Consider the following 13,141-nt stretch of genomic DNA (forward strand, 5'->3'; position numbering starts at 1 on the left):
ACGCAAAATGAGTAACAAAAATTTGTTAGAAGCCACCATCATCATAATCAACACAACAGTACTTAGTTTTGTAAGTACTTTCATGATCACTTTTCATTCCAACCTCTATTTTTGTAAAGCAAGTTTTACTGGATCTTCAGTCAAGGACGAAAACCTTCAGAGGAAAAGGCAAAAGTCTCTCAAAAAGGTTTTATTTCAAATTTTTAAAAACTGGCAGAAAATTTAGAGAGAAAGTAATACTTAAAGCTAAAAAACTTCAGCAAAACCATTTATTTATGTGATCAAGAAAGACTTCAGAAAGGCGTGACTGAATGTATTTACATTCCTCCCCCTCCACTTTCCTGATATTTAAGACAAGGAGGGGACCATTTTCAAAGAGGAAATAAAAGAAGAGGCCAAAGAGGGCTGTGATTTCCTCCCGTTACGACACTAAATAAAGGGAAGACTGGAGTATCGAACTTGCATCCAGAACCCTGACTAGAGTACTAACTGAAATACAGAACTATCAAACAGGCAGAGAAGCTGGGAAAACCAAAAAGCAAATGGAGCATACAAACATATTAGAATAAATAGTTACTAGTTCTTATTCAAATGGCTGCAGAAGATGGAGTAGCTAGATGCAGGAGAGTATATTATATGTTGAGTTTTACTTAAAAAATCCATTCCTTCTGGATTTTGATTCTGACCAACTCAAAAATTAGTATTCTGAAATGACTTACTTGTTGCAGTAGGTCAATAGTCAGCCTCGCCACCAATGTATGATCAGTAATGCAATGATTCAGTATTGCTGAATTGTCTAGCTATCAGTCATTAACTTTTTTAAACAAAGTATACAAAGACAGCTTGTTAACTACTACCTAATTCTTACTTTCTGCCAAGCCAACTGAGTCTGCCTGTGGGCAGGTTAATTCGATAGCCTCTTCACCAGTTTCCTATACTGTTGCTTCCTCCAGTGACCAAGAAAATTATATTCTCTCCCTTGGTTCCATAGTTAACTAGCACTATGAGATACAGGATTTGTACTGTAAGTTTTGAAAATGTGAAAATAAAAGTTCACATGCTTTTTATAAACAGCTTCCAAATCCTGTTACTAAGGACACAATTTTTAACTCCAGCTCCACTCAGAAGTAATCATGAAGCTTACTCTAGTCCAGGTAAGGAGGAATTTCCAGCTACAGCAGCTCAAAATCTTGTATCATGATACTTAGGATGCTTGCATGAAGACAGCTTTTGAAGGATGCACCCTCTGAGACCGTCTGAACCATTAAGGAAACAGAATATCAGTTTCATTAGTTTTCCTTTATCATATTAGCTCTATGTCCATTTCACTACCACAGGGAATACATGGAAAATAGAAGGAGATAGGCCAGTTTCTCCAGATTCTGTTACTGTGTTTTTTACCTGATTCAGAACCTCTAACACCTCTTAACCTCCACTGTTTGGAATTGGTGAAATAAAAGTGAAGTAGTAGAATAAATGCCTGGAAATGTTTTGTAAAGGTACGGGTTCCATTGACTCCACCTCTGCAAACCAGTACCCACATCTTTATAAGAACTCGTACAAAGCAAGAATTTCTGAAGTAAGAAGATCTGAAAGATTTTGACTTGCACAGATAAAATTTCTAGACGTTAGCATTCTTTTGTCACATGTGTGGCAAATTACTTTCAAGCAAATGCCCAAGGATGAAAGATACATACTTGAGACAGTAAATTCATAGATTCTGTGAATACCCACCAAAATAGTTGTTACACAGATGAAAATAACTAGTATCTTAAAAAACAAAAGGTAGTGCATCAGTTTCTTTTTGTATCTCTTTATAGTTAGCCTGTTAAATCTAGCAATCAAGAGAACTGCCTGAATTACAACCAAACCAGCTGAGGGACAGAATGTCTACGTCCATCCCATCCTTTTAAAGAAATAGATCTGAGACATGCTGAATTCACAGTAGTCTTTATAAACGTAGCCCACAACTATTGCAAATTGTTTTTCAGTAATTGCCAGAATCACTTACCTGTACAGTTTTTGGATTGCATGGGCTGCATTTTTTCTCACATAAGGAGATAAATCAGAAGAGGCTTCCTTAATAGCAAGCATCATAATAGGAACAATAATTGGGACACGGATACTGGATAAAACTCTTAAAGCACTTGCACGGATTAACTGATTAGGATCCTAAAAAACAGGAGTGAAGGGGTGAAATAAAATAAGATAGTGCAGAAACAAGTCATTAAATACACTGCTGTGCTTACACTAATTAGTGATGACACATTAAAACACGTAAATCTAAGTCAGACTTGCAAGTGAAGGTCATGCTAACAATTTCTTCACACAAAGATACTTCCAAAACAACAAAAAAAAGTAAAACAAATAAAGATACAGAACATTAAACATTAAGAAAATATGAAAATTTTACAAAGGAAAACATTAACATAATGCAATTTTCCAGCAAAAATATGTTAATTGTGGATAAAAATATGAATATTTTATTTAATAATCTGATACATTTGCTGCAATCCAAGTGGAATTCATATATTCTGAGACAGACTAACTCAATTTTAGTGCCTGTATTTACAAAATGTCAAATAAAAATGTTGTTCTCAGTTGTGACATTCCCATTCAAGCTCTTGACAAATATCCATTCTATGCTTTATTGCAAGCTAAAAATTGAAGCCAGTAACAAAAATAATTTCAAAGAACATGTCAAAATATTCAGCTAAATGTTTTGAGATTTCTTTCTATTTCTTATCCTCTCTTCTTCTGCGCCAGTCCTTTGGTCAATTTTACAATACTAGGGTTAGCCTGGAGATTCAACACATCTGTATTTGGATGAACTATTATATAAACGTATTCATTAATCATGGGGTTTGGAACACAAGGGAAAAATGTTGCTTAATCAAGTACTAAATCCCCTGAAATCTAGCAAAGTGAAATTGCAGTATTAGTAATTCACTATACTGTACAGTGTCTTGCAATAAGGTAAACTCCCAAAGATCATTTCTCCCAAGGACTGACAGCTGGCAACACATATTTTCACACTGGTATTACCTAATTATCAATTAAACTAAGATCTCAAAATCCCTACATCTTAGAAGCTTCTAAGTACTAAGTATCTGGATGGTGAAAGCTCTTTATTTGACTGTTTCTGGAAAAAGATCTTGTTCCTACTAGAGTCTGCAAAGCTCATCTGCAGCCACTTTAGTTTAAAATAAAAAGTTCCTTCAACAGTGGGAGGTAAAAAAAAAATCTCCACACATAAAGCCAAATTAGAATCATTATAAAATGAGAAACAAAACATTACAAAAACCAAACAGACCTATCTTTCATAGCAGGCTTAGTAATTTCTTTAGTTGCTGACAATCTCCACTATTTGGTGTGTACCCCCTTGTCACAGCACCAGTTCTTTTTTTGCTACTCAGCCACAACATTATCACTCCTCCCTCTGCACTCATTACTCACAGCTTTTAAAAGAGTCATGCGATGAGGAGTGTTCACTGTATACATATATCACAAAAAACACTGGATACAAAGTCATTTGAATTCTAGCTTTTTGTGGCAATCAGATAGTGAAGGCAGTACATATGACATTGGGATGAAAGTTCAAGGGAAGGGGACAGAAAACTCTCTAGTTGATGTGAGATACTCCTACAGCTGCACAACTGGTGCTCTGATCACAACATCTTCCATCAAGATGCAAGGTGTGGGTTAAGTAACATAACTGAAATTAACCTAGAATACAAGAAGAGTACACAAAAAGCCCAATCTTCTTATTATAAAAACTGGCCAAATTTCAGAACAGATACTTAATAAATCTTTCTTCTCTCCATAGTCACACTTCAAAGGCAATCCTAAACTTTGCTGTTTCATCCAATTTCTCATTGTTATCTCATTTGAAACAAGAGTACAAAAAGCTACTTTTTCAGTGTTTTTAATGAAAAAGCACCATGTGCAAGACACTGAAATTTTTAATTTAGGTACTACTGTCTTCCTTATGTTTCAATTCTCTGTTGTACACAAAGCTCATTTTTTGACCTAAACTAAAAGGAATATAGGCGGTTCATGGTAATAACGGGGTCTTTTTTCCATACATACGAGTTACGTTGGAATGAGAAAAGTCATTCCAGAAATTATATGTTTGGCATGTCGATTTGAAAGCACCATTCTGCTGTTTTTCTTTAGTGAAGCAATTTTACGTCTTTCAGGCTTACTTAGCTGCTTGACAAGGTTTGAGGTAGAAGAAAAAAAATACGTCGATCACGTAACTTAAAACTACTTTAGCAGATGTAGATATTTACATGCTTTAGTTTACCATACTACACTTACACAGATATATTATTTTTGTGCTACCAGCTACGAATTCCCCATAAAATGTTATTTAGTAGTCACTCACTTTCAAAGCACGCTGGAAAGTACTGATGGACAATAATGCTAGATCTTGCTGCTCCTCTGCGTAGCGCATCAGATAAACATACACAAGCTTTTTTATCTGAAAAGAAAAAACACAGTGAATTTCACAATGAGAAAGTTTTACAATTCTATAAAACTAGTTTCTAGATTTCACATTTTTACCAACATTTTCTTCTAAGAAAAAGCTAAAAGATCCCAGAGCACCCATGTGCTTCTCCCAATGTCTTATGAAATGCCTGAGGTGCTGCATGCTACCTAATTAATTTAACAGTCAGATGAAGAGTAGTAACACAAAGTTCTGCTTTATATTATTAACTAGTAAATTAAGACTAAAATAAGCTAAGATGCTGACATGGGGAAACTGATCACTTGAGCACATTTTTTTTTCTTATAGAAAATAGTTTAAAGTGAAATAGCCAAGAATTTCAACAAGACCATTTTATTTTACCTTGAAACTCAAAATAAATTACTTTAACACATTTGAAAGCAAATATAACTTAAAGATGAACTGTGGTAACTTACTTTCAAATCTGATTAAAAAAGCACTTATCTTGGATGAAAACAAAGGATGTTAGACTCACCTCTGCATGACTACAAGCATTCAAAAGATGCAACATAAGCAAAGCATACTACAAAGGATACAATGTCCAAAGATTAGGAAAACCTCAGCATGATTTTGGGGAGGAGTGTATTCAATTTAATTCACTTTACCCCAGGAAAGTTTAATTCACTTCATACCCAGGAAGCAGTGAAAACATTTTTTTACATTTGAGTAGTAAACTGACTGTTGGGGTTTACAATGGAAAATTCTGAAAGACCCTCAACTACAGCTGTACTAATAATTACTGTCACTATCAGAAGACCTATCTTTGTGCCAATTCTGGCAAAAAACCATAATATTAAATCACAGACGGTTACACCACGCTAAATTATTTTTTGTTCAGTTAAAGAAGTAGCAATCAACGTTGACCACAAGAGGCCTGTGCACTGAATGACTGCAGGTGTGCTAAGAAAGCCTCCTTTCCTTGAAACCACTTTGTGACTAGAAATGGAAGCACTCAGAGCTCCGTGACTACACTATTCTTTTACCATTTACCTTCATTCAATGTTAAAATGCTCTGTTCTATAAACCTAATCATAACAGGGGCACATTAGGCTTGAGGAACACAGGCAGATTTGTTTAATTAATTTATCAATATAAGCACATAAAAATCCATGAATTATTGATGAAGACTTAATTTTTGTTCTATACCACCAATTGTTTATTAGGTCACTTTTTGTATCCTTACCAACCATGACTTAGTGCATATAATCAAGCTGAGGTCAGCATGCAATTACAACAAAAAAATCCTAAGGCACTTCTGTAAACAATAAGGTGTCCTTTGCATCTCTTCAAATAAATTAACATATTATACCACCTCTTCATCTCCATTTTCTTGCATCAGAGCATTGAGCCCTGATTTTTAAAAAATATAGCAGCCATTTCTGGGCAGAAAATTCAGGAAAATGACATGGATACAAAGAATGTTTTGTATCCAGAATTACGGAATTTGTATCCACAGAATTACAGAATGTTGGAAGGGACACCAGGATCACTGAGTCCAACTCTTCGACAAATGGCCCATACAGGGATGGAACTCACAACTTTGGTGTTTTTAGCACCATGCCCTAGCCAACTGAGCTACTCTCAGGGTTACTCAGATAAATCAGTGTATTTTAGGCTACTGCATTGCAGCAACTTGTATAGACAGATTTGGTTAAGAATTCTTAGGAATAGGGAAAAAGTTGGCAAAACATTTTCAGGAAACAGGATCAATGCACTAAGAATCGGACTTAATCTAGTAATTTCTCATAAAGCATCCTATGTAATGGACCATGATAAAGTCTCCGAGACAGAAAACATCTAACTAGATGGCTACGAGTACATCTACACTACAACCTAAACTTGTCATCTAACTCAAATTGATAGAGAAATTTGTCAGATGGCTTTACTAAATATCTTGATCTCTGTTCAGTTTAACAGTCTCTTCCTGCACAAATATGTTAGCATTAAGTGGTGGAAAAATAGGTAAGTAGGGAAGTTTAACTACAGCACAGATGATGACATGTGAGTTCACATAACTGTCTATTTGTTTTAAAATAGGAGAAAAGGTCCATAAAATATAAACAGTGAAAAGCTTCTACTAATAATGTTTGGTTATGTGATTAAGACCTCATATTCACACCCACAAAGCATCCCTCCCACACGGGGGATGGAGGGATGTGTGCACACAACATCCTGCTCTAGTTTCTCCCAAGCCCATGACAGGAACCATCAGCTCAGAGATGCAGAAAGAAACAAAATAATAGGAGGGAAAACATATTTAGGACTCAGAGAAAGGATACCCTGTCACACTCCTCTCAGAAAAACCTCAGGAGGGCCGCAGCTCCTATGCCCAGGTGTTAAAACCACCAAAAATCAACAAAGACTAGAGCTCCTTTCAGACTGAAGGTGTTTACATGGGACACAGATGAAAAGTATTTTAGACATGACATGGGATGTTCTGGGGAAGAATTAAAGTGAAGGAGAAGCAAGGGATATCTACATGATCTGGAAAGTAATACATCAGGGATAAGAGGGCTGAACAGTTTGATAATTGGTACATCTATCCTTCTGTTCTCTGCATGTGAATAGCACAATCTGTTGCACTGACTTACTAAATTTAATTTTGAACTGTTTTCTTTATTTGGTGTGAAGATGCATTCATGTGCCTACACCTACAGTCAGGCCACAGGCTGGATGGCTGCTATGTCCATGGGCACCAGCAACTAGAGAGGCGAGAGTGAGAGGATTAAAGTATGACTCCAGCATCTGCAATGTTAGATCAAGCAATAGGGATCTCTAAGCCCAAGGAGGCAAGCATCTGGAAAAAGTGAGGGTCTGGCTGCCAGCACCTAGGCTGGGACCACAAGCTAGATGGCCCCATGAGCATGTGTGTAACTGAAGAGACCAGAATATGTGAAACCAAGCACAAGCCAATTTGTCTGTGGTGCATCAAGCTGCACCAGCAGACAAGTGGGTGGTCTGGGAAGGAAGTAGGTGTGGGTGTGAGCATCTATGGGCAAGACCTCAGGAGGAGCTGGCTATGCCACAGACCAGTGAAGTCCCATCCTGATGCAAGGAAAGCCCATGGCCTGTGGGTCTCTAGGGACAAGAACCATGATTTTTTGTGCATCTCTTCAAGGGCACAACCACAGGGGTTTAGATAGTAGAGGAGCAAGAAAGTTCTGGCCAGATCCACCTGTATGTGCGCAGAGGTGCATACACTTGTGTGTGCAAGGGCGAGTCCATGAGGGAGCAGAAGAGTCCTGGTTTAGAGGGATTCCTCTGTGTAAAGACATTTGTACCAGCAAACGAGAAAGGGCTACAGCCTTAGGGGCTCATATGTCCAGATGCCATCAACAGGGGTAACTGAGATCCATGGGCCAGGCACTGGGCAGACTCCATGAGGATGAACACTGTATATATACACACATTCCCCCTAGCAGACCATCTTGAACTGCCAAGCTGCTGATACTGTTTGTGCTCACCTGAATATCCCGTGGCAATTTACATGAGTGCCTCTCTACATGCACATTTGTTCTGTGTATGTACAGATAAAATATTTACATGTATGTGCACACCTACCAGGAATACAGTCTCAGCTTCACTACTGGTTGGGTTAAAAGCCTTGAACTAGGACAGTCTTGCTTCTGTCAGACTAGAGGCTCCAGCCCTAACAGTTAAAAGAACTCCAGATAAATAATATTGTTTAGGGTACTTGTCTTTGTCTAAGGTCTCCCTGTTAAAAATTTTATTTAAGACTACTCATAACTTACAAACATAAATTACATTTGAACCAAATATTTAACTAGTCTGATTTTTTACCCACATCTTTTTACTGCCTGTCACTAAAAGTACAATTACAACTTCTAAAATTATTTTAATACAGTAAATTCCTGAAAGACTCTGAATTAGCATCTTTGCACATTTGCACCTCATTGACTTACCAGAGCTCAATACTTGGCCTTGACCAAATAAATCCACTCTCTCAAAGAACAAAAAAATCCAAAGATTTCAAAGTAGTAACTAAAAAAGAATAATTTCTTCAAAGCTAAAATTAAACTCAAAGTTGACTATTACTATCCATCCATGTAACTAAGGAAGAAAACTGATGTTTCATCCATTATATCACGGCATGTTAGAGTGAGAAAAGAGTTTGCTGAGGCCATTACTATTGGAAATATAACCTTTAGTGCCATAAGCCAGGGAAAAAATATTTTTTTGTTCCTACTAATAATAAAAATATAACAATAAATAATAAAGTCTGAAGCACATATTTTCAGAAGAGGACAGAAGAACTGAAGCATACATTCAAATGATTTCTCTCCTTAAAATCCAATACTTCAAACAACTGTTGCCCACGTTTTTTAAAAATTACAATCCTGAGCAGTAGGAAGTAACTAAAGTCATTGCATGTTCACTCTACTTTCATCAAACTGATGTTTGTTAGGCACCATGAGGTCTCAAACTACAAACTTACAGATGCTATTTTTATCAAAATCTTATTTGTAAAGTCGACTATAACTGTGACACTTCTACAGAGAAGTTGTCAGAGTATGTGCAGTAATGCTAGTGAGCATCAGAGTTACATTTTCTACATACACCCTGTGGTTATACAACAGTAACCCTGCGGATTTAAACACATCATTCTCTAACAGAACCTCAATTTTTTAGCATTCTGGAAATCTGAATTTTCACAAGTCCAGGATGGACTTTCCCCCCTTGCTTTCTTACAAGAAACAACAACAAAAAAAAAAGATACAGGAGCAAGCTACTTTTTGTCTAATAACACCCAATACAGATGCAAGAACACACCTTTTTTTTTTACCCAGACATTACCTTTCAGCTTTGATCTGCAACAGATGTTTAAAGATACAAGGCAGCACAAACCTAAGCTTTGCAAAAAGCACCGCACTTCAAATACTGAACTACAATAACTTTCCTCAATTACATCATACCTCATAAACTTTCTAAAATTAAGTAATTTTTCTTTTAAATGTAAAAGAGCTACTACTTCTTCCTCCAAATCACCCAACAGGTTTCCTTCATTTATGCATAAAATTATTACCATAATGTCATTATTGAAATAAACTCCTAAGAAGTTCCATTAATGATACTAGAGATTTTATGCATTATGTTGAAGTCTAATACAATTAGACAAAATTTTCATAAACAGATTTTCCACAACAGTATGTTTAACAAGTTAGAGGAATACCTCAATATTTTTGCTGGCAACATTCTTCACAACAGCAGGAAACAGCTCAGAAGCATTTTTCCCCTTTGCAATCATCTGAAAAAAAAAAAAAAGAAGAGACAAATCTGAGTAATGTAACAATATAAATTCTTAGAATGTGGTTTGGGTTTCGTTGTTTTATGACAGATCTTTATTTCAAATCTCATTTCCATGAAATTGAGGATAAGGATTTGGGGCTTTGTTAATTACTAGACCTTAAAGGATACAATCCATACAATAAAAACTCTTCAGTGTTGTCTGGTTATGAGTTTGCTGGAGTGGACTTGAACTGGACTTTAACACATAAGACAGCAAATAATTTTTAAAGCTTTCAAAATTGCTAAAACCAAAGACCTTTCTAACCCAAAAAGCCCCGCAGAATGACCTTTTGGGTGGTGGAGGGGTTAAAAAAGGCCAACCCAACAAAATCCAAGAAGTCATAGAAGCTTAAGTCCTGCTCCTTCTGCCTGGAACAGCTGTTGCTTGCAACAGAACCAAGGAGAAAAATAAAAATAAACATCACACTTTAAAAACAAAATCAAGTTATTTTCAAAAGCAAGCTAAACACAGAAGGCCATAAAGTGTTTATACAGAACAAAAAAGAAAGAAAAACCACAAAAGCCACACAGTAAAAGCAAGATCAATCAACCCACCAATTTATTTTTTTTTGAAACAAAGTTTTCGTGTTTGATCATGAACAAGGCATGTCACAAACAATAAAACGGTCACAATAAAGATCATAAACATCAAAACCCCGGCTTAGCTTCAGGTCTTGTTCAAATAGCTTAAGAAGGAAGTTATTTGTAGGAAACTGGGTACATAAGAAGGAATAAAATACTTTCATATACACTACAGCTGCACAATGTTCTGCTTAGATATAAATCCAGTAGGACGTCTGGCAGTGCCTTATGTCTAAACTGCAAATACTGGAATTTCAGGACGATGCTACATCAAGTTACATCAGCTTCAGTCTTGCTGATACAGACTCAGAGCACTCCCATCTCTAAGAATTTGTGTGTCTTGCTCAAGGTCAAGATTCAGCCAGCCAAACATCACATTAATCAAAACCCACAAAGTCTCACTAAGAAATCATAGAATAGTCCTTTAAAAGTCATCTAGTCCTGCAGCAAGCAGAAACATCTTCAAGATAATCACACATCAGGCAGCCCCTCACTGAATGTTTACAAGGATGGGATATTCACCATCTCTCTGGGCAACCTGTACTCGTGTTTCACCACCATCTTTGTAAAATCTTCTTCCTAATCTAATCTAATCTAATCTAATCTAATCTAATCTAATCTAATCTAATCTAATCTAATCTAATCTAATCTAAATAAACTGCCTTTTAGTTTAAAACCACCCACCCTCATCCAGCAATCACAGGCCCTACTGGCAAGTCCCTCTCCAGCTTTCTCACAGACGCCTTTATGTACTGGAAGGTGCAGTAACATCTCCCCAGAGTCTTCTCCAGGCTGAATAACCCTAACTGTCTCAGCTTGCCCACACAGGAGAGGTGCTCCAGCCCTCAGATCCTTTTCGTGGCCTGCTCTGGAGCCACTCTAACATGTCTGTTTTTCCTGTCCTTAGGAATGCAGAACTGTATGCAGTTCTTCAGGTTGGGACTCTGTTAAGAGAGTGGAACAGAGCAGCATAATCATCTTCCTCAACTTGCTGGCAACTTTCTGGGCTATTAGTGAACATTGTCAGCTCACAGACACCATTTCGTTCACCAGCACGCCCAAGTCCTTTTTGTCGGAGCTGCTCTTGATCCCTTCATCCACCAAACTCTGCTGATACTGGGGGTTACCCTGACCCAAGGGCCAGACCTTGTACTTGGCCTTGTTGAACCCCATGAGACTGCCATGGGTCCACACTGCAAGTTTGTCCAGATGCCTCTGGATGGCATCCTGTCCCTCACACATGTCAACTGCACCATTCAGTTTTGTGCGGCCTGCAGATTTGGTGAAAGTGCACTCAATCCCATCATCTATGTCATTAATGAGGATATCAAACAGTACAGGTCCCAGTACAGACCCCTGAGGAACATCTCTTATCACCAATGTCCACTGGGGTCCAAGATACATAAGCAACAAAAAATACCCAGGGATCCAACAAAGAAACAGGAGTTTGCAGCTGCAGTTACTCATGTCCATGACCATTACATTCCAACCATTACACCACATTATACAGCTGATTAAACTTCATATTCTCAACTCACAGATCTGTTTGTGTATTTCATTGATAAAACGCAATAAAAGCATAAAGAGTTAGGATCTCATGCAACAAAAGCAAGAACACACAAAACCAGGAAATATCTAGTAAACCGCATATTCTGAGAAGCTTAGGAGGATGCCAGAAAGAAGGCAGCTGTAGCTCAAGCTATTATTCAGTCTTTCAAAAAGGGAGTAAGAGCAGCTGTCCAGCATGACATTTTGATCTAACCCATTTAACATCTTAAACTGTTCATTGCATCTGTATTAAAACACAGGAAGTGACACAAGTACTGAGAAAAAGCAAGCACATTAAATGAGTTCCAAGGGGTTTTTAACTAAGAATCTAAAATAGATTTACTACTTTCAGGACTGGGGGGTCTCCACAATAAATGCCAAATTCAAAATGACAAGGTAGAACTTAGCAACAAAATGCACTGCAGAGAAGTAAGAAAGAATGAAAAATTATCATCTTATCTTGGTGCAACAGAAGTCACAATACTCAAAAACAGGGATGATCCTCAGACCTCCCTGATACATTGCAATTATATGACTCTATGCATTACTGGGATTATTCAATTGATCTACCGTAACAGCTCCAGTGTATCATGTAAATACATATTTAAGGCCTTTTAAAAAAGTGTATTTTGATTCATTATTGCATAACAACTCATGTAGACCCGCCTTAGCTTATGGATCATTAACCTGAAACAACATAAAGGTTCTTTCCAAGACTAATGTCTATCAAATCATTTTTGTGGCTGTGCCTAGACATTTGCCATTTATTTGTGTTGTCTTATACATCTGGAGTTCTTGCATAAAAACATTCATTCTAGTGCAAGTGCTGTGTAATGTTAAGATGTACTTTTTTTTTTCCACATGAGAGACACACAGACATGGATGATATTCTGAGGAACTCAGGCATGTGACAGTTTCCTAAACTTATGCTCTGAAATCTTCAGGAGTGAAATTTCCCTGGTTTTTCCCCAGAAATTCAAACAGGTTTCACTATCTAGTACTCATTGTTTTAAGATCAATGAATCTATTAAAAGAAATATCAGCTTTATGTTTTCATGCATATAGTAGAATATGTACACAAAAATTTATTTCTAAACCAGCTGTGTTGCTTATATTCTTCCAAAGACTGCAATTATTTTATTGCATGCATATAAGAAGAAGAAACATGCAAAATAACACACTGATAAAAAAAAA

The 13,141-nt window shown here is 36.9% G+C and overlaps 1 protein-coding gene across 1 annotated transcript in view; it reads right to left on the reverse strand.

Moving 5' to 3' along the window:
• Positions 1–13,141, reverse strand: part of AP3B1 (adaptor related protein complex 3 subunit beta 1) — a 153,460-nt gene that overhangs the window by 123,446 nt on the left and 16,873 nt on the right. The window contains exons 3-5 of the mRNA XM_059492504.1: positions 9,702–9,776; positions 4,388–4,483; positions 2,012–2,172 (exon numbers count right to left, since the gene is read on the reverse strand). Coding sequence (XP_059348487.1) covers positions 2,012–2,172; positions 4,388–4,483; positions 9,702–9,776 — 332 coding nt within the window. The remainder of the gene's footprint in view (positions 1–2,011; positions 2,173–4,387; positions 4,484–9,701; positions 9,777–13,141) is intronic.

This window comes from Ammospiza nelsoni, chromosome Z, assembly GCF_027579445.1.
Source record: "Ammospiza nelsoni isolate bAmmNel1 chromosome Z, bAmmNel1.pri, whole genome shotgun sequence".
Taxonomy (NCBI): Eukaryota; Metazoa; Chordata; class Aves; order Passeriformes; family Passerellidae; genus Ammospiza; species Ammospiza nelsoni.